Here is a 27,161-nt window from a genome sequence, read left to right as displayed (position 1 = left end):
GGAATTGTATAAAGTATGAACAATAATGATGCTAGTGGTAAGCACTAATAACATAAATACCACACTTTCAGTTAACAAATGTATATCCTGTGAGATCTCCATGAATGCCTGCAAATTTTATCTTATATCCAGTTAAGTATTATTGGTGGCAATAAATTAACCTTTTCATATCTACAACAGACAAGGTGAGTGTACCATTCAGTGTGATTATTTGGCCACAATAATCACATCACACTTGCTTACCTGTGTATAGAGGCTTCATTCAATCTTGCATGTGCTGATCAAATCATAGCCATTAGGAGATGATAGGAAAGACCTTCATCTGTCCTCTTCTCCGTAGATGTGCTTGAAGAGATTTGAAAGTAGGCTATGCAGACAAGTGCATTTGATATTCAGCTGAAAGAAAACAGGATGGATCAAGGGCCCAGGGCGATTGGCAATTCATTTGTATGCTTTAAGAGGGATGATATCTTCAACAGAGAACGGTCAAGGGTACAAATAATATGCTATGCAAGAGAATATAGACAGAGAATAATAATTAAAAAAAAAGCTCTTTATGAAGACTGAAGGCACAAAATGATAAAAAAAAAATTATATTGTTTAATAGTACTATATCTGCAAATTATTCAGTGATTTCTAGGGCAAGTATTATTACGACTCCTCTCTCATACACTATTATTCTCCTTAAAACTTTTTTAGATTTTTACTGTTAAAATCCATTTTAGAGTTTTATTGATAAAAACAATACCAATCATGTTTACTACCATGTTATGTTACAAATGTAACACATTACCGTTAATTTGACCATTAATTAATAATTAGATTTCAGTAAAAATATTATAGTTACCATCCATAAAACAGCTTGTTGCAAAATTATTTTTCTTTGCCTCAACCCCTATGATCTGAAGTCCAACAATCCAGTCATTCCTAGATTAATATTTGTAATCTTCATGACTCACGCATGCACATGAGTCCACCATTACAGCAAGCCATCTTGGAATATCGAAAAGCTTACATTCAGCAGCTGGAAATATTGACATTACTGATTTTGCTGGGAGAAAAGATGACAAGAACACCATTGTCAGATGTAAGTTGTGGCATATTTTACTCTGGCATTACATAGCTTGCCCATACACATATCCCTTTGATCCCTATATAAATTGTACCTACCTATTATAAAAAATCTTACTAGAAAACAAAACATTTTCTTACTACCTTACTTGATATTCTTTTGACAATATACATCATGACATACTGTATAAAAGTATCTTGGTAACAGGTAGTGGTTCAACGGATCACAAAACTCATGGTTCGGATCATAGCACGGTTATTAAGTCACAGATCGGATCATTTTTCTGATCAGCACAAAAAACAAACAAAAAAAAAAACATTATTAAAGGCAAGTGAACAGACTGTAAAAAGAACAAATACTGTACACTAATTACAGATAAATACAACATAAAGTTACAAATAAATATAAGGTCTAATGTAGTATTAATTTTTGTGTACAGAAATGTAATTAAATGTAAAATGACACTGTTCACTGTATAAATGTAATATAGATTAATCTTTGTTAAAACTGTGTTTTGTTGTTTGATTTACATGACAGACAACAGCAGGTATTTATAGGTTGCTGTCACTTTAAGAGTAAGGAAGATTGTTGACTGAATTATAATTATATAAATTGGAGGAAGTTCGTCATCTGACCAATCTGAAGGTTTTGTGAGATACGGTTAACTTGTAGAGCCTCTTACTGTATTATCAACACAAATAAGAAACGAGTGTAATAAATGGACTTTATTAACAAAAGGATAGACAAATGTAACTAACAACTAATGAATGGACAAAGTGCAAAAATACTGATAAATGCAAGTGAATGAGTTGGATGTTACTATGGCAGTTACAAGTTAATCTTATGGAAAAATAAACTGTAGTTTCTCTAAAAGAAATAAGGTAAACCTTATTCTGAATTCAACAAATAAACCAAGGGATTATTTGTCATTAACTGATATTAGCTATGCAAATCTAATGCAAATTAGATAATCATATACTGACAATATACACTAATGCCAAGGCCTCTGGAAAGAGGTTTGGTAAGTGATATTTACATCTGCCTGAATCCGAGGGTGACGTCTTCCACTTGTTGAGCTGAGCAGCGTTGCAGTGGGTAGAAAGGAGATGGAACCCATTTCACAGCCTTGAACGCAAAGTACTTGTGAATGTTGAACTCCTGGAGCACAGAGAAGGTCCTTTTCCTGGAACACACAGAAGAAGAAGCCTTAAAGAAGCCTTGAAGAAGCCGTGAAGGTTCTGATGTCTGTCCAGACGATCCTTATTCTCTGGAACACGCAGATGGAAGGATCTTTAGATTCTGAAGTCAGTGCAGATCCAAGCAGTCTGGAACACGCAGATCTGGAGGATCTCTGATTTTTTAAATTTTGAAGTTGGTGCAGAAGATAGTTTGAAGACGGGGGCTATGCTTGTCGTCGTTGTCTCCATTGCAGTTTTCAAACTTCCCAAATTCACTTCTTGCAGAAATTCCTTATTTCTCTCTTTAAAGCTTTAGAATCTTGAGAGAGCAACTTCACAACTCAGTAGAATTGGACTTAGCTTAGCACATTTTGGGACCAGAACCTTGAACCAGGACTGGAACAGGAACTGGAGCCTGGAACCAAAATGGCAAACTGCAGCAACCCAGAAACTGGAACCATTCTCTGTCTCAGAGACAAGCCTTGTAATCTGTCCTGAGAGGGAGGGAAATGCAAATTGGCACTTTTCAGATCCAGTGATTGATTGGCTGATGCTGTCAGAGGTGGCCACTGGATGGCCCCCCTCTTGCATGAGGTTCATTTGCATAGCTTAATGTTCATGTTTAGAACAATGTCTTTAAGGTTTTTCCTAAGCATAATTCACTTTCCAAACCAATTTCAGATTAACCTAGGCATCGTGCTGAAAACATAAAGTCCAAACATCATTGGGTTATGTTGAGCTCCCTATGCGTTCATATATACATTAAATGGGTAGGTTTGTATATTTTGCATGTACACAAACAACACTCATTAAGTATATACAAAAATGGAGAAGATTTGATCCATGTTATCCACTGTGTGTCCATTTTGTGTCCTTTGTGACTTCAAGCCACATGGCAAACTTGTTTGGTGAGTGGAGTTCAGTTCACACCACAGATGTTAGGACTGAGGGACAGGGATGATCAGTGGGGCAAAATGGTGACAGGATTAAACTGCTCAATAACACGCTAATGTCATAATTCTTCCCTTGCACAAATGGTCAGGCTGATTGTCTTTGCAGGCTTATCCACTAGTCCATCTATTTCCTTTTTTGTGAAACTTCTCTTGGAGGTGCACATTTTGAGTCCTGTGCTTTTCATTATGGCAGATGAGGTGATTATTGAATTGATGTAATGGGGGTGTCTGCCCTCATGTCTGCCTGCTGATCACTACATACCCTAACATTCACAAAGAGGCACACATGTGAAGTTAATTACCGCTTCTGTGGGGTGTAATGGAAAATTAATACAACTAGTAGTGTAACTGAATAACTGTTGCCAGGAAATAATAAGTAAAGTAATAATATTACTTTTAAAAGTAGTAATGAGTCATGAGTAATATTTGTATTTTATTTATTTATTTTGAGTAACGAGCCCAACACTGATGTCAATACAATAATCACTTTTAATTTCATGACTAGAAAGCAGCATGAACATTTTTTTTATGTAAACATGTATTTTTTTGTTTGTTTTAAAATCATTCCATTTAATTGCAAAATAATAATAATAATAATAATAATAATAATAATTGTTAAGTTAACATGATCATACAGACTTAAAAGTACATTTCACTCCCTGAGGGTCCCTATAAACCCCAGTTTGAGTAGCACTGTTATGAGTGACTAGGCTTAAAATGATAATGCCATAATACCTGTAGACTTACATTGATGGAGAGGCTCAGCCATATAGAGAGCAGAATATCATTGAGACATGAGGATGAGCCCTTTTGATTTGCAACTTCCTACACAACCCTAGCAATACACTAAAAAAACACTCAGTTAGCAAAGCCCCAGTGGCAAATTGTGCATGGGCCAAATAAAGATCTAGTTTTTCATTTTATTTACCTCATGTGGTTGCACTTTATTTTACAGTACATGCACTTACATGTACTTACAGTGTACTTACCAAAGAAAGTACTGGGTAATATAAGATTACTACATAAGGTTAAGTTAAGTTAAGGTTAGGTTTAGGGGTAGGTTCAGGGTTAGTACTTAGCTATAACCCAGTTATTGCAATTACTATAAGTACATAGTATGTACATGGGGAACAGAACTGTAAAATAAAGTGCTACCCCTCATGTGAAAAAGAAAGTTCAGCAAAATTAAAAAATAAATAAAAAAATGGAAGCAATATGCCGGCACCATGTGGCAGGAAATATATGCAGATATATGCAGAGCAGTATGCTGAAAAGGTCCCATAGAGACAGTCATTGTTCGCAGTCATCAGGGGGTGGTGGTCAGTCAATGAATTTGTTGGGGGATTCCAAGGCCGTTTCCATGCTATGCAGGCAGGTTCGGATTTAAGGTCCCAAAGAGGCAGCGGGGCAGTCACGTGGTGTGGTCTGGACCCATGTGATTCTTGTCAGTAAAGGGCACAATGTAGTGCACAGCAATCAAGCCTTCCATAACTTCATGCCCTATCCCTCCACCAATACATTTTTGTATTGTTTGTGTTGTCGCTGCCCTTGGTCCTGAACAACTGCCCTTGCCAAAGCGACTTGATCTCACAGGCCTCGCTGTTACACGAGAACAATGACATCATCCTGTGGAGTGAAGCGGTGGTGGGCAGTGTTATGAAATCCGGTTTAATTAAGGCTTTATTTCTCAAAGAACATTACAAACCCTGTCACACTTTCTGTTCCAGGAATTGAGCTCTGGAGAGATCCTGCGAGATAGCTTGGGGAAGATAGGGGGCAACAAACACTTCACTCACTTGAAGGCAAATAAAACACAATGAATTTTTAATGGGAATATCAAAGGGAACCTGAGGAGTATTGTAGCTGTGTCTTATTTATCCTGGTATAACTGGTGCTCACAGATGTTGTTTGATATTCAAGTCTCTAGTTTTTTGAGGTGGTGCGTACACTATCCACCCAGCTAGCGCTTTTACCATTTTCAAAACCAAGCTGACGTTTTGACAGCGTAGCAACGATGGCGCCGGTCTGGCATTGAGCTCTTATTAGATAGAGCGCTGCTCTTATCTGCCTGTTGTTTTCGTGTGACCATGTTTCGAGGGGTTCTTTTCCCCTAAATCACTTTGAGGCAGAAATCAACAGATGACAGATCTTGCCCTTGTTGTTATTGAAGATGATATCAGCATGATGATATGACAAGAATGCACAGCTGACCATAAAAATCACCAGTAAACAGAAGGGGGAAATAAGTATAAGAGTAAATATTCCCACACACTCATAAAATCTCATTTATGCTTTGAAAACGTTTGTCTGCAGTACAAAGCTGCAGATGGTTTATGGCGAACCTTATGACAAGCTCCTGGTGTGCACAATCACACAAATGAAAATTACTTGTTGTTATGGACTGTTTATCACTCATGCGTCACAGCTGTGGAGGGAAAAAAATGGCTTTTGTGATTGTGACAAACCAGCATTTGGGTTAGGAAAAACATGGATGGGATTCATAGAATAGTTCAGAGAGAGTAAACAAAAACAGAGAACGGAAAGTCTTCAACTAATCCATCAGTTGAATCATGTAAAAATGAGCTACGGGGCAAAATCATTATCATGCATGAGCATAAAGCTCCTCAAGTGACTGTAGAAGTTTTAAAGACTCTATAAAAATGGAATGTATTTACAGGACAAAACCAATTTTGAGGTAGAAAATTAAAATCTGGTATATAATTTGTTTTGCAGTCACATTTATTAATGTTAAATGACAGAAGTGGTGTCATCTGAATCAACAAATTCTCTTGTTTCATATGATATATACCAGTGGTTCCCAACCACATTCCTGGAGTACCCCCAACACTGCACATTTTCCATGTCTCCTTTGTCTGACACACCCATTTCTGGTCTTGGAGTCTCTGCTAATGAATTGATGACTTGATTCAGGTGTGCTTGATCAAGGAGACATGCAAAATGTGCAGTGTTGGGGGTACTCCAGGATATATACAATACAAATTTTCATCTAAATGTAAAGAGCTAGAAATATATTGGTTTATGTATTTCTGTCATGTTCTGTTTGTTTGTTTGTTTGTTTGTTTGTTTTTTGTACTTAAAGGATTAGTCCACTTTCAAATAAAATTTTCCTGATAATTTACTCACCCCCATGTCATCCAAGATGTTCATGTCTTTCTTTCTTCAGTCGAAAAGAAATTAAGGTTTTTGATGAAAACATTCCAGGATTATTCTCCTTATAGTGGACTTCAATGGCCTCCAAAAAAATTACAGTTTCAGTGCAGCTTCAAAGGGCTTTAAGCGATACCAGACGAGGAATAAGGGACTTATCTAGTGAAACGATTGGTCATTTTCAGAAAAAAATACAACTGTATATGCTTTATAAACACAAATTATCACCTTGCACGTGCTTCAGCTTTCCTTATTCTTCAAAAAGCTTACGCTGTATGTCCTACACCTTCCCTATTCTACTTATGGAACGAACGTGGCGCCAGTTCCGTTTTTTTCCGCAAGTAGAATGGGGAAGGCATCTTGAACAACTTGGATGACATGAGGGTGAGTAAATTATCAGGAAAATTTTATTTGAAAGTGAACAAATCCTTTAAGGTTTGTCTAGTTCAGTTCCCGTTTCCTGTGATTCCCTCATTCCTCCATTTTACCCTTAGTGTTTGTGTATTTATGCCCTTGTGGTCTTTGTCAGGTCTTGTCCTTCTATGGTGTTACGTCTGTTTACTCAGTTCTGTTCCCTGTTTGTGCTATTATGTTAATTAAATACTGCAGTTGGATCCTCTCGCCCTCATTTCTGAGTACTCCAGCATGAAATTCCATTTTTATTATTATGGGATGATGGGGGTTGGTACAAGTATAATTATTAAGTAAAATCATGCACAAAACAATAATAATAAAAAAACTATGTTTTGATGCTATAACTTACCCTGCTGTTCGGTTGTAACAACAGCACTCTTTGTACTTGGCACTAATTTACACTGTTTAATAAATTATGTATTTCAAAACTACTTTAATGTTTGGACACATTAAAGCATTCCCCACTCTGACCTACCTGTCTACTTCAAAACAGTTTCCTAGTTTCCTATTGAAATATTTTAAATCTCAATTTCTTTGAGAAGTCCCCACACTTTATAATATCAGTAATTAGAGAATTGGGGATGTCTATGATGTAGTGCACATCTTTTTTTTCTGGTGTATTTTCAGCCTTGTCTGTATTTTTTAATTCAGCTTTGTTGTGCTTCTGAAGGTCAGAGTGACATCTTCAACTACATTTAACACTCTTTGGGCTTCAGCTGTTCTCTAGGAATAATGGAAAACAGTTAACAGTGTGCATATGTTGCTATAATCTACTCTGGTGCACCAGGACCCCTCTATTGTTCATCGCTATTGCTTTGTGGAAAATGTATTTAGGAGAGGCAGAGGAAAGGCACAAAAGATGACAAAAGTCTCATTTGAATGGAGCGTGCAGAACTATCACAGGCTTTCAGATGGTTCCCATCCCAAGTTTATTATGGAACATGATTTTGGCAAGCTTTCAGCAGCCTCTGTGTAGAGAACACACATACGTCTCTAGACCCAGTCAAGATTAATGAAGATCCCTGGATTGAGATCTGATCCTACCGATCCCAAGGCCACTGAGAGCATTTAAACCATTGCCCTGCAGGAAAGATGACATCATTAGGGAGTATGTGAACATTTGGTCTAGCTTTACCATATAAATCTAGCTTTCCAAGGATATTATGTGCTGAAATGGACAAGATTAGCACACCTGCCAAGATCATACCTATATAGGCCAGAAATATGATGTACAATAATTCATGACCCATGCATGCAGTCTTTCATTAGTTAGCTACAAATAGAACATAGAACAAGCTTTTAATGTACCTTCAGAGCACTGTCAATTTGTGCAAAGAAATATACTGTAAATCAAGCAAACTATTGATGTTTATCCTTTTATGCTAAAGATGCTCAACATTCTCTGAAGTCTTGCTTTAAGATGCAGTGCCCCTTTTCTTTTCTCAGTTACACTAGATACAGCAAACCATAATATGTTTAATTGGTTAAAAACACCAGCAAGCACAATACCACAGGTTAATGCAGCTGGCAGTAGTTTGACTCAAAGTAGGCCTGAACAGAGGAGTGTCATTGGTATCATCGTTTACTATTGATCTTTAACTGGGGTGTCGAATAGACTGGTCAAATTGATCAGGATTCGCTAGCTAAAGATTGCTTTAACAAAAAAAGAATGCAGAACCACTATGAACATCAATAACCTCTAGCAGTTTTGAGATTCTAGCTTTTTATTGACATTTTCACTTTTATAGAACCCCCAACCCAACTGTGTTGTAATTTAAATAAAATTTGTATTGATTCCTCACTGTCAGTTGAAGAAATGGAGTAGAATAATACTGCTTACGGCAGTGTTGCATTATTGTAGGAAGTTATAAAACAACAAAAAAGCATGTAGTATTTTGTGATAATGCCTTGCTGACTGGACATTATCCTTCTCTTACTGCATGTTGGAGTTTGTGGTAGTGCTGCACTGACCCTAACCAAATCTGTGAGTTAATAATCATGATTATTGATTGATAATCATGCTGAGCTGATAATCATTCATGTTCTTTCCATGTTACTTTGGAAATGGTTAATTTGAGTAGCTGTTCACGCCAGTTCACGCATCAGCAAGCAAAAGCTGTGGGTAGATTCCATAGGAAGACCTCCCAGCTTGTCCGTGGCTGTTTGTGTGACAAGCAATGAAATATTAAGTCACTCTCAAGTCAATCTGCAAATGCAAGGCCTGACACATGACTCCTATTTATAACTCTCTCTCTCTCTCTTTCTTTGTGTGGGCTTTCGCTGCTTTCCCCAGAAGTTCCTCAGCTGGATTGTTTTCTTGTTAGGCTTGCATGTGGATCAGAAAGTTCACCCCAGGCAGAGATGATCCCTAATCCTGTCCAGCTGCAGACTGAAAAGACAATCTGGAGCGATTCCATGCTTGAACCTCCCGATGGTGCGTTTGGCTCAGATGTCCTCTATTTGGAAAAGCAAAAGAAAGGGGGAAAAATGTGATCTGTCAGAAGTGAAGCACTGTTTAAAGACATTTGAAAAGGGACAATGGCTCCTAAGCCTGTCATTGTGTTTTTATGCTGGCTTGGGTGACCTGGGAACTTGGTTGTGCAAAATAAGCAGCACAGACTCGCACGGCAGCCAGTCCCTTCTGTTCAAGTCAGCGGCTCTGAAACTCTGGCTGTCTCAGCGCTCGAGTAGCTGCCACTTCTATCACCTGTGTGTTCCCTTTTGTGGCCCTGACCCTGGCTCTGCGTTAACCCGAGGGCCCCTTAGGTAATAGTTGGGCCTTTCATTGGCATTGTGTGTTTCTTTCCTCATCGCTCACATCTCCAATGCTGTTCACGCTGGACTGCAGCTTTTTGTGAACACACCGCCTCCTCTATCTCTATTACTGTCTTTCGTTCCTCCCTTTGCAGCCCACTGGTATCACAGGCTCTAGGATCTGCTGGATGTGCAAGCATTTAATGAAGGCCAGTGTCAGTGATGAGAGGATTCAGAGCTCTGCCGACTGCATCTTCACCCCACCACTAACTTTGACTTCCCAAGTTACATACTATTAGTGCTATATAGCAATGAGTTAGATTTGAAGGAGAGCAAAGTGGATTGGTTAGGGGAAATGTTTCAAAGAGTATGAATTTCTTTACCACTATGCTTGCATTTCAGGGGTATGATAGGAGTTGGATTAGGGCTGGAGTCTGTCTCTCAAATTTAGGAGTAATTAGTGGTAAGGGATAGGGAATGCACTTTCCCATCATCAGCAAAGTACATTAGTGTGTGGTAGTGGTATGCGAATTGGGATGCAGCCCACATCCCTTTCATGGTCTTTGGGTACTTTACCTCAAGTCACTGAGCCGCTCCTAGAAGACACATCTGCGGACTGTCGGCAGGCGAGGCATAAGAAAATGCCTAGATATTTTCATACTGCCAAGCTCTGAAATAAAGGGATTCTGAAGCTCAGCCTGTAATGAGGCTGGCCCTCTTTACTTTAGCATTACAACCTCAGCAAGGACTCCTGAAAGCTGAGATAGGAAAGTGGACTCTTTACTGTTTAAGACCAGAAGTAGGCTTGAGAGTGAGGCAGAGAGAAGTATTCTTTACATGATAGCTTCAAGGTTAAAGAGTCCTTTCCCCTCCCACCCGTGGCCTGTTTAGTTATTCTGGACAGTAACGCCAGAGCTGAAAGAGAGCGCCTTGGGAGACTTGCTTTAAATTCATGCCCGTAATCAAGCAAACAATGCAAATCCCTTTCTTGCCGGGATTGACTTTTTATCAGGCACTTCTTGTCATGAATTCCTATGTATCATTTGAGAACATTTCTATGGTGAAAGCTATATTTCAAGAGCTGGTCAGTGGTTTTCAGGTTAGTATCAGTGATGTGGAGGCGGCCGTGATGGATAGATATGTGGGTGATATGAGTGAGCTGACTCGAAGAATTCAGAGAGGCTGAAAAAGAGAAAAGCACAGAAAGAGAGAGACTGAATGTTGCATCTGAGCTGCCATTTTTTCATCCTGCTTTACAAGAAACCCAGATAAAACACACACCACCCACAGTTCTTGTCTCTCCCCTTTGAAAATGGCCTCTCTGGGAAACTGCAGCTAAGTTACCCAGAGGAAGAGGCGATTTGCAAATGGCCTCCTTGACGACTTCCCCTGAGCTCTCTCCTCAACGAGGCTCGCTGCCCACTCCAGCTCCTGCTACGGGGGCGACTAGCATGATATGCTAGAAATACTGAGTCCAAGGTCTCTGCTTTTGTGTACATGACAGAAAAGTTTTCCCTATAACAAACAAGCATGTAAGTGTGTTTCATTCAGTGATTTCAGACAGCTTTTGATCTGTAATGAAGCACTTGCTTATTGAAAATGTAAGTTCTCACAAAATGTAACATTTTGTTAAATACAGTAGTTTATAACTCTATTTGATTTTTTTGAGTGAATTAGCACATTGATATATAGCTACATACAGTAAGCATGTATAAGCATAGCTAACACAAGCTAGTTTTGAAACTGTATACAGTAATAATACCATGCTTTCTGTGCAATTGGAGTATGTTTGGTACAATTTAAAGTACCTTGGATTACCAAATAAATACCTTGGGATTTGAATATAATCATTCAGTACCATTATAGTGCAATCTGACACCATGCTACTACTACCATATTTTTTTGTAAGGTAAGTTTAGTGTAGCTTCCTGATAACTATCCTTTTATGGGAAAGAATAATTGGTTCTCAATGTCAGTGGACTATCACTGGCTTCATTACCTGATACAGTATCTATTAGATGTGAGTTAGGTTACATGATAGCATGTTCTCCCTTGTGCTTTTCTTGAGATTAGCTGTTTTTATTGCATACCCTGTAAAATGCGCTGTGTTTTGTCAAATACTACAGTAAATCCACAGCACCCCCTCATGCCATATTACAATGGCATCTCTGGGCTGCATGCTTCCATTGCTCTCTACCCAGCTATAGGAACATGCTCAGTGCTGCACTGCTGATTGGGGATTAGGCAGTTGTGGGAGACTTTGTCAACAGCTTTCTGAAAATCCAATTACAGAATATCATAAGCTGTACATGCATCAACCCCAGTCATAAACCCCCAAGGGGGAAAAGAAGTAGAAGGAGATTGTTGCAACCATTGCCCTTGTAATACATTTCCTCTGTGGAGAATGCATGATTTGTTGGATATTCTAGCAGGAACAGCAAAATACTGCAACAACAGTGGATTGCATAAATTTTTTAAGTGAATTAACAGCATGCTCACAATTCTTCACATGTTTGTTCTTTTTTTATGCAGACTGTTTTTTTGTTTTGTTTTTTCTACCAGGGAAAGATAACATTTAAAGGTTATGTATGCAGTCTTTGGATGGATGTCAGAATACTTTGTTCTATCCTTGTTTACTGTGCAGAGACAACTATAAGTAAGTCATTCATAGGTTGATTTAAGAGTGTGGACATTGTGACACTTTGGGTCTATGCTTTCAAAACATTGCTCTGTTTGCTTGAGTGGCTCGACATCTCGACCTCTCGACCCTGGGATTTACCAAAATCTTGGGGTAAAATTACACAGTTCAACTTTAATAATTGGATTCAGATTTATGTTACCATCAAGCTGCATTAGCTGTCATGTTTTGAAGGGCAGTTTGGTACTTTTATGATGCTATTTTTTAAGATTGATAGCCCCAAGTAACCATTCACTTAAATTGAATGAAAAATAACAGTGTGAATATTCTTCAAAACATCTCCTTCAGTATTTCACAGAAGGAGGAAAGTCATCTGAGTTTGGAATGACATGAATATATGATGACAGAGTATATATACAGTTGTGGCCAGAATTATGAGTCCCCTTCATAAATATGATCAAAGGTGACTCTAAAAATAAATCTGCATTGTTTATCCTTTTGATCTTTAATTCATAAAATTAGCAAAAATCTAACCTTTCATTGAAGGAAAATAATTGAAAGTGGGGGAAAATAACATTAAGAAATAAATGTTTTTCTCCAAAACGTTGCCCACAATTATTAGCACCCCTAGAATTTTTCATGAGTAAAATATCTCTGAAGTATATTCGCATTCATATTTAAAAATTTTTAGCTCACCGGGGTGATCATGAACATGAAATTGTCCAGCCAGGACTTCCTGTTACACAGGAGTATAAACATGAGGAAACACAAAGGCCAAATTCCCTTAATCATTCATCACAATGAGAAAAAACAAAGAATATAGTTCTGATGTGCAGAAAAAGATTGTTGAGCTTCACAAAACAGAAAGTGGCTGTAAGAAAATACCTAAAACATTGAAAATCCCCATTTCCACTATCAGGGCAATAATTAAGAAGTTCCAATCAACTAAACATATTACAAATCTGCCTGGAAGAGGACGTGTGTCTAAATCATCCTAATACACGGTGAGGAGGAAAGTTTGAGTGGACAAAGACTCTTTAAGGATCACAGCTGGAGAATTTCAGAGATTAGTTGAGTCTAGAAACTCAGAAAGCCTAAAACAAATTATCAAACAGCACCTACATCACCACAAGATGTTCGGGAGGGTTTCAAGAAAAATCCTCTGCTCTCATCCAGAAACAATCTCCAGCATATTCAGTTGTCAGACAAGACTGGAACTTCAAACGGGACCGGCTTCTATGGTCAGATGAAACTAAAAAAAGAGCTTTTTGGCAGCAAACCCACCAGATGGGTTTGGTGCACACATGGATAAAAAGTGCCCCATGCCCACGGTCAAATATACTGCTGGATCTTTAATGTTGTGGGACTATTTTTCTGCTGGAGCTCCTGGACATCTTGTTCAGATACATGGTAATCATGGATTCTATCAAATACCAACAGATAAAAAATCAAAACCTGACGCTTCTGCTAGAAATCCATTAATGGGCTGTGGTTAGATCATCCGTTAGGACAATGATCCAAAACAACCATCAAAACCAGCACAAAAATGTGTCACTGAGCACAAAATGAAGCTTCTGCCATGACCATCCCAGTCCCCTGACCTGAACCCTAAAGAAAATGAGTGGAGTGAACTGAAGAGAAGCACCAACATGGAGCTGGAATCTGAAGGATCTGGAGAGATTCTGTATGAAGGAATGGTCTCTGATCTCTTCTCAGGTGTTCTCCAAACTCATCAGGCGTCATAGAAGAAGACTCGGAGCTGTTATCTTGGCAAAAGGAGGTTGCAAAAAGTATTGAATAAAAGGGTGCTAATAATTGTGGGCAACGTGTTTTGGAGAAAAACATTTACTTCATAATGTTATTTCCCCCCCACTTTCAATTCTTTTCCTTCAATGAAAGGTTAGATTTTTGCTAATTTTATAAATTTAAGATCAAAAGGATAAACAGATAAACAGTTTGCAGATTTATTTTTAGAGTCATCTTTGATCATATTTATGAAGGGGTCTAATAATTCTGGCCACAACTGTATATGTGGCCCATCACGAATGCAAATACGGCCCGCAATATGCCGACCACAATTAAAAAAACAAATTATAGTTTTACAATTTATTTTTGTTTTTAAATTTAAATTAAAATGGATTAAACAAATATAAATGAGCTACATTGTTATAATGTTGTATAAAATAATTCTAGTGAGCATTTATTGTTTTTAGACACGCAGACCTATGTACTGACACAATTACGCAGTTAAGGAACGCTTACAAGCGCTCGCTTTGGCAGAATTCCAACAGTTGCCATTATTTTTGTAAATTTAGGGATCAAAATGATCAAATTTGTTATTAGAGGAGAAAACGAAATGAGGAACAAACAATGAAGGAACACGTGCAAACAAGAAGAGTCGTAGCATCAGCAGCAAAGGTAATGAAAAGAATGGAAGAATCAATTTGCTGTTAATGAGCGAGATGGGTAGCCTTCCTATTTGCTCTGTAGAAAAGTAACGTTAGCCTAATTGACATTTACAAAGCCTACAATTTCAAAAGACATGTGAATCGTGAATAGATGTGTTTGTTTGATGTAGTTGTATTTTAAATCAATAAAAATGACCGCATCAGCGTACCGCGGCTGGAATGAGGCCAACTCGGCCGCACGCTCGGAATGCTTGATATCGTCAGAGATTGTAATTACAATGTGCTCAATTTTGTTTATAAAAAGAGCTGAGTGACATTTTCTTATTAAGGCGTTTGTGGGATTGTTTGGTGACTATTAGATGCTGTTGAAGAGATTTTACAGTTGTACTGAGTTAAATAGCTACTTAAAGTGACTGTATACAGTTTGTGAATGTTCATGGATAATTGTCAGTAAGTTAGTCAGTAACTTACAAATTATATTCGGCCTGTGACACATGCAGTTGGACCATTGTGCGACCCACTGGGAAAAAAGGTTGAGAACCACTGCCTTAAAGGGTTAGTTCACCCAAAAATTTGGGTGAAAATTTCTGAGAAATTTCTGTCATCATTTACTCACCCTCATGTCATTCCAAATCCATGAGATCTTCGTTCATCTTTGGAACAGAAATTAAGATATTTTTAATGAAATCCGAGACATATCTGAACCATACAGGCAGCAACATCATTGCACTTTTCAAGGCCCAGAAAGGTAACTGCCTATGTGTGGTTCTGATTATTGTTGTTTACTTGATGTAACCAATAGAATTGTATTTTTTAAATAGTATTTTTTATTTTGTATAAATTATTGTATCTATGTTGATTTAGCAATAATACATAATTTTTATTTGAATAAAATTTTTTATTATTTTTAGGTTAGAGTGTACAAAAATCAGGACACAACTATGAATAGCAGATTATTGATGGACTTCACCACTAGCTGTTGTCACATGAGGTTGAAGGGTCTAGAGAAGACTTATGGTACATTATATGTGTGTGTGTGTGTGTCTGTTTGTATGGAGGGTTGGAATTGGTGTGGTCATGACCCTTTTCATGACCCTTTAGACAGGAAGCAAGACATAATGACTCTATTCTAAACCTTGGTGAGATTGTTTATCTAGACACACTCCTGACGCGGAGGCTGTTGTAAACAATGAAATGCAAATTACATCTTGTTTTGTCCAAATTCTAAGACTTCTTTATCCTTCATGGATAAAGCAGGGATAAAGGGATAGTTCACCCAAAAATGAAAATTCTGTCATCATTTACTCACCCTCAAGTTGCTCAAAACCTGTATAAATTTCTTTGTTCTGCTGTACACAAAGGAAGATCTTTGGAAGAATGTTTGTAACCAAGCAGATCTCGCCCCCCATTACCATAGTAGGAAAAACAAATCAAAACATGGTAGTCAATGGGGGTGAGATCTGCTTGGTTACAAACATTACAAGGCAATAGTGACACCAGCAGAAATATCTCCTTACCACATCTTACCCTGCTATTTGTGTCCTGTGCACGAGTGAATGTAAGGAGTTTGGCTGGAATGCCACCTATGTACAGTATGCAGTGCAAATTGCTATTTATGTGTTGTAGTGAGCCAGTCTGTAACCCATAAACAGCCACAATACCATCTGAAGGCTAACTGATGCTCCAGATCTGAAATGGCCAAAGGACAGAGGATACATTATGAAATGGCCATTTGTTTTGTGCAGGGCCGCTGCTGGCTAAATGGGTTCCCTAAGCAGAATTGTATTGTTGTACCCTCCCACCCCCCACATCTCTTCCAAATGTTATGGAAGTTTAGAAAAACAAAACAAAAAAACAGCTACATCAGGGGTCAGAATAGAACTTTAATAAAATATTTAAAGATAAATAAAATTGTAATTATTTACAATTGTAGCTTTACAGCATAAAACTCAAAGTATGATTTTATACATATTAAATAAAATTTAATGACTATTTTGGTAATCAAGTACTCTGTCGAACATTTTGACGATTAATCGAGTAATCAGATATTTTTATGGTAATTAAATAAACCTAATGAACAATAGCCTTTAAAAAAAACAATGAGGCAATAATAATAGGTTCAAAGAAAGTATCAAAAGCAAGTAATTTTATGGTTTTACTGAACAACACTGTTAAAATACATAATGTAATATACGAAATATAAATATTCAATTTCTTTACATTATGTATTATAACAAATGCCTATAGAGGGTGTAAACGGCATGGTGACTGTTGTTGTTACACTTTACAGCATGATAAAATCCTTATTTAATATTGGCCAAACAACATTTAATTCAAATGATCACTTAATCTTTAATATGGACACTTCTTTATGATAGAAATGCTACAGCCAAACAAGAATGTGTGGATATCAAAACATGCAAAAACAGAGCGAGGGTTTAAACTTTTATTTTGAAATTGCGGTGAACAACAACTGGCATGTTTAGAAACATGTGTTAGCATAGGTTTATACATGATAGCACTATGCTATGTCAAATTATGGTATTTAAATTGTTTTAATATATTGTGCAGCCTTAGAAAATGGTCTAATAATACAGGTCATTGATTCTCATCTGTAGTATGCGCCACTTCTGGTATTTTACCGGTTAATCGACACAGGTGAATTGCAATCAAGGATTTTTTAAAAATTTTATCGAGGAATCCTGACAACATAGCACATTAAAGTAATTAAAATTATATGACATAAATTGCATTATCAGATGCATTATCAGAAATCAGATGCGTTGATTGTTGTGAAATTATTAACGGTGATAAACACATTTAATTAATCTCATTTAAATAATCATCTCAATTAATTTTTTATTTTATTTTTTTTGGAGCTCTGCGTATAGGGAGCAGCAGGCAGTACCGTTTTTGTGGTCAGTTCAATAGATCTTGTTCAAAAATATGTCTGTGCATGCAAGAGGATGTGGAATCTAAAAGTATTTGCCTTTCAAATACACATCCCAATTGCACGCTTCTTCACGCATCTGTTTTCAGCTGGCATTTTGAAGAAACAGTTTGAAGGACTTCGCATGTCTCCTCACAAGAGCAGATACAATTACTTGCTCAAACCCCCAGAGGACTATCATCCTTGAGAGTGTTGTGTTTGGGGGGAGGTGTTTGTAGGGGTGGGTGGAATAGCAGAAGCGGCAGGATGAGAAGAGAGAGAGGACTAAGGACAGAAGAGGACAGTGAATACCGAAAGCTGGATGATCGACTCTGACATTTGCAGCAATGTGCTCTAGGTCTCTGGGCCATGTACAATCATGGTGGTGAAAGATGGCTTCAAGTGCATGACACTGCGATTACATTATTTCAGTCCGAAATGCAGCCGTTGGGACGGAGCCTTTTCTAATGGTTCTTATCATTTCAACACCAGTGGCCTCACGGTCATTTGGAGCAGCCAGGCATGTGGAAAGGCATTGTTCCTGCTACAGTGCAGAGAGAATCCTGATTAGCAGAATGAAGGTGCATTTTGACGAGTACCCTGTAATGAGACCGCTAGTTGCTCGGGGGTTAGAAGGTAAAGATGAAGGGGCTGAGGAAGGATTCTTCAGCCATTGAGAGAGCCGTTTACACTGTTCCCTGAGCTGCAGTGGGCCCAGCTGCATGCCCCGTGCCCACCAGAGTAAACATGTTATCAAAATGCGACGTGACATGCCAGGACTCTCTGCGTAATGAAAAGCAATGAGGCAATGCGTGCGCTACAAAACAGGGCTTATAGTGACTCCAAGCACTGAGATTTGTCTTAATCTCATGGAATTACTTTAAGGAATGAAGCAAGACCAATAGTACAAACACTGTACTTCACATTGATGTTCAAGAATGTTCAAGAAGGGCCTCATTCACTCAGGCTGGGTTCTCAACAATGTTACAAATCTACCCTTTGGATAATCTTAAAGGGATAGTTTACCTAAAAATGAAAATTCTGCCATCACTCACCCTCAGGTTGTTCAAAACCCAGAAGACTTTCGTTCATCTTCAAAACTCAAATGAAGATTTCTGTCCCTCTATTGAAAGTCAATTCCACTAAAACATCTATTCATCTTCAGAAAGTTCATGTAAAAATAATCCATACGAATTGATTGGCACTGCAGGTTCTCATGTTTCTTGAGAAAATATTTATAGTTATAATCAACTGCAAATTATCAATTATCATTGTTTTGTAAATTCAAGCCTATCACAAAGTGTGCACGTGAAAAACTTTTAATTCTCGAATATAGCATACACTTGCAATAATATTGTTGACAACATAAATTCCTATTATAGAACTGGTTATTCTGGTTAATTTTTCGCTCTTTAACTGGGACAGTGTATTTAATTGCAAGTAATGGTCTTAGGAGTGATCCAATGCTGCTAATTTAAGTAGCACAATTTATGTACTACTTAGATGATAATGATTTTGACAAAACGACTTAGAGATTAAACACTATTTGTTTGCACTTAGTGCTTTGAAAAAAACAGCCTTAGTCTGTAAACCAATTGATATTGAGAAATTCAGGAAGAGAAAGGTGCCAGGCCTGAAACAAGTAAGCTTAGGGGAACATCCAGATGGTTGGGGTAGACAGGCTGACACAAACAGGCTTTAGTTGGAGTTGAGAGACGATTGCAAGCAGAGGCATCTGACATAATTTATGTATTTGGTTTGAGTTTGTTCAAAGCCTGTCCTAATAAGTCCAGGACAACTGATGGAAAGGAAGCAGCCAGCTCTTATCCCTGAGGACAAAGGCTGTGTCAGAACTGGCCCAAATTAAGAGTAAACTGAAGGAAATGCTACAGACCAGCAGAGCCAGTGAGGAGACGGGCAACTTAACTAGCCCCTTCACAGTGTAATTGTCACTCCGCTGCAGGCCTGTTATCTCACATACATGCCAGACTAATCCAGCTGTATGGACGTCCAGCTGTTGAGACGGTATCTTCTAGAGCAATAGAGAAGACAGTGATTTTGTAATGACTAGTCTGGCCTAGTTAGACTTTTGATTATCAGCATAAGATCTGGTCCACTTACTAGCTAATTCCTGCCAAGAACAGGCAGTTTATATGTTTATGTTTGGGCTTTGGGTAAATATGAAATCCATGATACCAACAGACTAACTGGCCTGTTGGACTAATAAGGGGTCTTGGTTTGACTGGTTAGCATGGCCTGTTTGCCCCTGATGGCTGATCTCTCAGCTACACCATCTGATTCTAACGGACCAGTCTGGTTGGAGCTTGAGATTTTGAGTGCAGCATGCATCAGATGGCCATTGAACAGCATTGAGTGGTCTGTCTGAGATCAAGCACTATTCCACAGCCATTACCAAGGCATCAGAGCTCTGCTGTTCAGAGATTTTAGTCACACATCCAAATTGTTAGGAGAACATAAGAAATTTTTACATCTCTTCAAATGGCTAACAAATTAATTATAAGATAGTTATAAGTTATATTTAATGTCAGTACTGTATACATACTTTTCAAAGTTTTTTTTTTTAAGCTTTTAAAAGTACATATTATGTCTACCATCAATATGGCATCTACAGGTCAGTATTTTCTTAGTTGCTTTTTTGATTGTCTGAAATGAAACTCATACAAAGTTCCTGCTACATTAACAGTAAAGCAGAGAGAATGGCAATTCAGAAAAGCTCTCTGTCAGTAAATAATTTTGCACATTCTGATTGGCTGTATAGCAATTTAGCTCAAAATAAATGTGAATAATTCATCATAACTAGTTATAATTAATTATAAATATTTGAATCAGTTAATAAAATTAACTTAATGTAATAAAATTAATATTACAATCGATTAACCTGTTGTCCAAAGAACACACAGTGTTAATTGTTTATTAATTCTAAGAAATATTCATTCCCAGGTTATGGGAAATAACAATCTTATTGTAAAGTACTACTCAGAGCCTGTAGTCAGGATCTGCATGAATAGGGACTCCAGTATATGAGCATAAAACAAAGGCAACTTTACGTGTGACATGAACAAGACTTTATTAACTAGACTAAACACTTAACTACTCTAACATTCACACACATACATGCATACAGTTTACCAAGGGAAAGAGAGAGCTAAAGCAGAGTACAGGAAGCAAGAAGTTATAGCATTGTTTGAAATTCAGCAGATCAACAGCCTTGAACAAACCATCAGTTTAGTTTTAACAGGCCCTTCTTTAAAGGTGCCCTAGAATTGAAAATTGAATTTACCTTGGCTTAGTTGAATAACAAGAGTTCAGTACATGGAAATGACATACAGTGAGTCTCAAACACCATTGTCTCCTCCTTCTTATGTAAATCTCATTTGTTTAAAAGACCTCAGAAGAACAGGCGAATCTCAACATAACACCAACTGTTATGTAACAGTCAGGATCATTAATATGTACTCCACCAATATTTGCATATGCCAGCTCATGTTCAAGGCATTAGACAAGGGCAGCCAGTATTAACGTCTGGATCTGTGCACAGCTGAATCATCAGACTAGGTAAGCAAGCAAAGACAATAGCAAAAAATGGTAGATAGAGGAATAATAACTGACATGATCCATGATATCATGATATTTTTAGTGATATTTGTAAATTGTCTTTCTAAATGTTTCATTAGCATGTTGCTTATGTACTGTTAAATGTGGTTAAATTTACTATTGTTTATTACTATATATTTTCATTTTTAAACACTTGCACAAACACATCTTCATTCTTTATAAATCTCTCCAACAGTGTGTAATGTTAGCTTTAGCCACGGAGCACAGCCTAAAACTCATTCAGAATCAAATGTAAACATCCAAATAAATACTCTACTCACATGATCCGATCCATGCATGCAGCATGCATGACAAACACTTTGTAAAGATCCATTTGAGGGTTATATTAGCTGTGTGAACTTTGTTTATGCACTGTTTTATAGTCGCGAGCTCGGGGGCAGGGAGCGTGAGGATTTAAAGGGGCCGCAGTCTGAATCGGCGCATATTTCATAATGCCCCAAAATAGGCAGTTAAAAACAATTATTTAAAAAAATCTATTGGGTATTTTGAGCTGAAACTTCACAGACACATTCAGGGGACACATTACATTTTGTGAAAAAACATTCTAGGGCACCTTTAAAAGAGGTAAGAATACTCAATGTATCAGATAATGAGACTAAATTTGATACTTGCATGTCTTGCATGTTGAATTTAAACTGTCCTGATGCAATTTGTAGAGGCTCCCGTTGAATCTTTGCTGATATTGTCTTGATGAAAGAGAACCAGTTGGATTCAGAGGATCTTTGATGAATGGAAGGTCTAGGCCGAAGCCTGGCACAAGCTTGGGGTTCCTTAGAGGCTTCTAGCTTCTTACAGCATCATCTTGACATCAACATTTTTCAGTAAAAGAGAAGAGGGTTTGATCTTGTGATAAGTGAATATAATATAATGGGTGATGATGTCACATCCTCTTAAGGTGTCTGAGCCAGTAAGGAGTTGCCCCCTCGGAGGGAACTTTATGAGTCTTTGTGACTTTGGCAGGATATTAGCATAAGACACTGGATTGGATGAATGAGAGAAGAACCTTATAGATTCTTATAAAACTAATGTGTCACAGAGTTAGTAACATGTAACATAAATTACCAAATAGGAAACGAAAGTTGGAAAGTTGCTACCAATGTAATTTCAGTTAACTATGAATTTGCAACTCTGGAACATTAATACCAAAATAGTTCAAAAGAGATAATTAATACATAGAATAAAGCCTACAAAAGAAAAGTCATGAGATGGGGAAATTGGATACATGTTTATACATTTCCCAAGTGGTTAAATAGAGAATACATAGAATTAAGAGAGTTTATTTGTCCTTCTCAGAAAGAATGAAGTCAGAGTCACTAGTCTCTGCAAAATTCTTTCTGATCATAAAAGTACCATGCTGAAACAGGACACCTAGTTCTGCCTGTGTGTTAGCTACGTTTGAGATGCTAGTTGCAGTTTTAGGGGGATGGGTTCACAGAACTTTGATAGAGTGACTTATGGGTAATTCATTAAATATAATGAATAATTGTGTGCCTGATTGGTCCAGACGCTACAGCTGATATGTCTGGAGGGTGGCGCTTTAGAAAAAGGCCTTGGTTGAAGGAATTGTAGCGATGTAATTCAGAGATTCAATCTGGTGGGAGTCAGCAAAATGGCTGAAATTGCTTAAAACGCCTTTAACTGATATCTTTAGAATTGAAATAGGCTTTTTAGGGGTACTTTTACAACATTTCCAATCATAACATCGTTGAAGTGAGCAGTGCAGTGATGTTAGTGTTAGATGTTAGAATGTTAGATTTAGCGAGTCCCTTGCTTCTTTTGAGCCTTTTTTTAAAAAGCCTAGCAACAAATCTAGCAAATTCTTGAACAAACCTTATCTAGATTCTTATCTCACTCATTTTATATTTATGTAAATCAGTGAAATCGCCATTATGATGTCATCTAGTTAATTTAGCGCTCAGACTTAACTATTTTCAATTGAAAGCAGTTGGCAACACTGGCGGCTGCATGTGGTAACTAGGCATTTTTCACACAATTTCATCAGCCAACAGTAAAGTATGAACATAGAAATGCTGAAAAGGTCAATATTGCTGGTCAACCTGTTAGGATGCTGGTGTCCTCAACAGGGCTTCTCACTATCTTGAAAATGCCTTGCTAACATTCTATTATTTCTACTGTTTTAAGCCACAGATTCCATAATTTGTTTATAAAATTCTAAAACTGTTGTTACAATGAACATTTGTAAATATCTTTTAAATAAATATATTGATTCTAAATTCATATTATTTTGTGTATACAAAACTACTCATGTTGTTGCCCTTGGCTAAATATTGTAACACAGATGAATAGAGGTTTTTTGCAAACCGCTATCTGTGTCAGTAATTAGATATTATTGGCTCATAGAGATGTGCATAATTATGCTTCATTTGCTTCAAGTGTTTTGGGAGAATAAGGAACAGCCAATCAGACATGAAGTTTTGTGTTTTGTTTAAGGCAAGAGTGTGTTGATGGGTTCTCACTGTGAGATGCAACGCAGCACTTTCATCTGCTGGAAATAATGCAATTATTTCTCCGCTCATATTTATGCAGTCAAAACAAATTTCCCTGTTTGTACAGATTTTCCTATTATTGCAATTACTCACATGCCAACATCATCCAATTCCATTTTGTAGGATTGGTTTAGAATTACAAAGCTGTTTTTACTGTGACTTGGTCGAAAACAAACTAAACACATCTTGCTCTGATTCCAGTTTGTTCGCAGTTCTCCAGAGGGGTGTACGCCATCTTCGGCTTTTATGACAAGAAGTCTATGAACACGCTGACCTCCTTCTGTGGAGCCCTCCACACCTCCTTCGTCACACCCAGCTACCCCATCGACTCAGATGTGCAGTTTGTCATCCAGATGCGCCCTCCTTTGAAGGGCGCCGTCCTGAGTCTCCTGTCTCACTACAAGTGGGACAAGTTTGTCTACCTCTATGACACAGACAGAGGTAAGTCCTCTTAGTTACCTGTGGAACTCCAAGCAAAGTGGTTGTCCTACTGTACATGAGTTAATGAGTTAGTGCTGATTTGTATTGTTTTTGCTGGGTTTGTAGCACATAAGGAGCAGGGCTTGATGGAGGATGGATGCCCCATTTGAGTCCTTAGGGTCTGGATAGAGCGCCTGCAGTACTGGTGCAAAGGTCCAGATATCTCTGGATACATGATGAATTTAGAACTGATGTGCCCCAGTTCTGAGCAGCATAGACGAGTTTGGGGCCCTAAACTACTTCACTTATTAAATAGCTCACCTTACTTTCCTAATACAGTTTATCTACATTAGCACTGCACAGGGATATTGATTTCAAACAGTTCATAAAAACACATCTTGCTATTCATAAGAATGATTCACCCAAATAAGAAAACTGTGCCTTCTCACCCACAAGTCATTATTTTCCTCATGGAACACACAAAATGATATGTTCTAAAGAAGGTGTTGTTTTCCAGTGAAAGCATGTGACCTGTGTCTCACAGGAAAACATAGCTATTTTATGATGTGTCAGTTCCGTATGAATTTGTACAATGTGAATCGTACAAAAACGTGCAATTTTTGGGGGAAATAAAAGCATGAAGGTACACCCCTAAACATAACTGTTACCAGTGCGCAAGCAGATTGTAGGAAAACGTACAAATGAGATTGTTTGAATTGCCGAATTGCCAAAAATGAACTGCCATGATATTTTGTTGGTCAAGTTCTAAAATGGAGAAAGAAGAAGAAAAAAAAAGACCATAACACCATAAGGGTAGTCGATATAACTTGCATCCTATACATTCCAAGATTTCTGAAGCCATACAATAGGTTTATGTGAGGAACAGGAAAAAAAAGACAAAAAAGAAAAGTTGAAAATGAATTTGTTACATCAGTCTGGAAGTACAGCTGAGATTTAAGAGCTACAGCAAGATTATCAGTAAATAATGACTTAAAAATCAGCTATTCATAAAAAAAAAAAAATTAAAAAAAAATGCTGCTGGCTTCAGAAGACTAACACCATGTCATAACCAGACATGATGTGATAAGATTCCACTGAATCATAAATCACAGCCAATAGGAAGAGTGTGTGGGCGGGCTCTCCACTTTCTCACACTCTCAACGAAATGGACTGGTACTTAATCAAATTCATAAATATTAAACCAATTTAACATTATTCAAAACACATACTTAGGGACTGATGCAGTCTTTGTCGTGATACTTGTCTGTTTACACAAAGTTCAGTTCAAACATTCTTTTTTCCTTTTTCAATTTACTTGCAAGATCTAATGTAAATTATTCATTGTGAATAATTAAAGTCATGCACAATGATATTCAAATTAAACCATTTTTATTATCATTAAAAACAACATCAGTACCTGAGCTGTCAATCACAACATCTCAGAAACGGAAAATTTCTGGAAATACAATCCCCCGATGGCCGTTTCGCTTTCACAGCTGGTTATGACAAAAACTATGATTTAACATGGAAAAGATCCCTTTTATCACTCCACTGCGTTGTGTCTGGTCAGGACACATTGTTAGAATGTATCGCATGAGTCATATGGACTACCTTTATAGTGCTTTACTATGATTTAATTGTCATTTTTGAAGTGAGTCAGTTCTCATTCACTTTTATTGTATAGAACATAGTGTGAATATCACATTATTAAAATAATATAACATTAATATAACATTATTTGTTATTACACAGAAGAAAGAAATCTGTACAGGTTTGGAATAGAATTAGGATTGGTAAATAATGACATCATTTTAAGTTTTGGACCAAATGAGAAATGGCAGTAAAATAATAGGATCCTAAAATGTCTTTGTTACCCAATTAAAATTCAGGACCATAACACCGCCAATGCCTCATTACCACCCCACCCTCCCCCTGTTCCCCCTAGCGCACCTGTTCTTGGGCCATGGTTTGTGTTTACTAATCATGAAGAGGTCACAATCTCCGTTTGACCCAGAAGACACCTGCCCGATGATTCCGCTCTCTCTGTACTTTATAGATGGCACTGCAGTCGACTCTTCTGCCACACTTGTCAAGTTACAACATCTGTGCTGTTGTTTTGGTGTGGACGCCGCACTGCCGTTCCACTGTTCGCCTTTCTGCACCATGTCCTATTTAACCATTCACTTACTCGCAAGGAACACATCCTTTCCCATCGCTCATCTCAGACGGATTGAGCAATTAATTAAACTCAAGTGCTTTATGTTGAGGAATATCTGCGATGAGTCAAAGCGTCTCATGGAGGCACACAAGCTTGAGGCGGTGACACTGGCATTTCGGGTCCCATTAAAGCCTGCTAGCATCCTGTGGTTGAGTTCACAATGGTTTTCCCGCAAAATGCATCACTAATTAGATGAGACACAGAGCTAGCTCAGAGAGCTCAATGAGTCTTTCCCCCTTCCCATCCCAATGTGTCCTTCATAGCAGCTTCCGCCTGGATTTGTTTCACTGCGATTTAAAGGTCATTTCCTGTAAGTGGCCAAGGAGCTTCTCAGTTCAGTAAAAGACAATGCGAAAGAGCAGATTTAGCATATCTCTCAAACTCCAGGACATGCAACCAAGGACACTATGTAAATAGACTGGCATTTTAATCAAATTACATTAACATAAATGATATGATGTAGGGCTGTCATAATATCAGATTATCTTTGTTTATTTTGTTTTATACTTGTTTTTTTAAACAATGAATCACACTCAAACCACAGTGGGAGTGAATGGAAGTGAAAGATGCTGCTGGATGATTTATGATATTGCAAAATATTGCAACACCCCTAATATGATATAATTGGAGTTAATCACAAAACATTATTTGCTGAAAAATTAAATACAATTAATATGGCAGATAAGTAAAGCTTTGAATTGATAGATAGGCGTCTTTGATTAGGTGGCACTTTAGGGTTGGATTTGCACAATGGCTTATTAAAGGCCTAGTGAAGTGCCTTGGAACACAGCATTATTCAGTGTGTTTGACATAATTTAAACTGTAGGAAGACAGGGCAGGACAGCTCCTCCCCTTTTTTTTAAATA

General features: G+C 37.7%; 1 protein-coding gene across 2 annotated transcripts in view; it reads left to right on the top strand.

Moving 5' to 3' along the window:
• Nucleotides 1-27,161, top strand: part of gria3b (glutamate receptor, ionotropic, AMPA 3b) — a 143,878-nt gene that overhangs the window by 17,275 nt on the left and 99,442 nt on the right. For both annotated transcript variants that reach the window (XM_067390329.1, XM_067389468.1), the window contains exon 3: nucleotides 23,859-24,098. In XM_067390329.1, coding sequence (XP_067246430.1) covers nucleotides 23,859-24,098 — 240 coding nt within the window. The remainder of the gene's footprint in view (nucleotides 1-23,858; nucleotides 24,099-27,161) is intronic.

Source organism: Chanodichthys erythropterus, chromosome 1 (genome assembly GCF_024489055.1).
Source record: "Chanodichthys erythropterus isolate Z2021 chromosome 1, ASM2448905v1, whole genome shotgun sequence".
Taxonomy (NCBI): Eukaryota; Metazoa; Chordata; class Actinopteri; order Cypriniformes; family Xenocyprididae; genus Chanodichthys; species Chanodichthys erythropterus.
The sequence above is the reverse complement of the archived record's forward strand: the minus strand, read 5'-3'. Positions and strand labels throughout refer to the sequence as shown.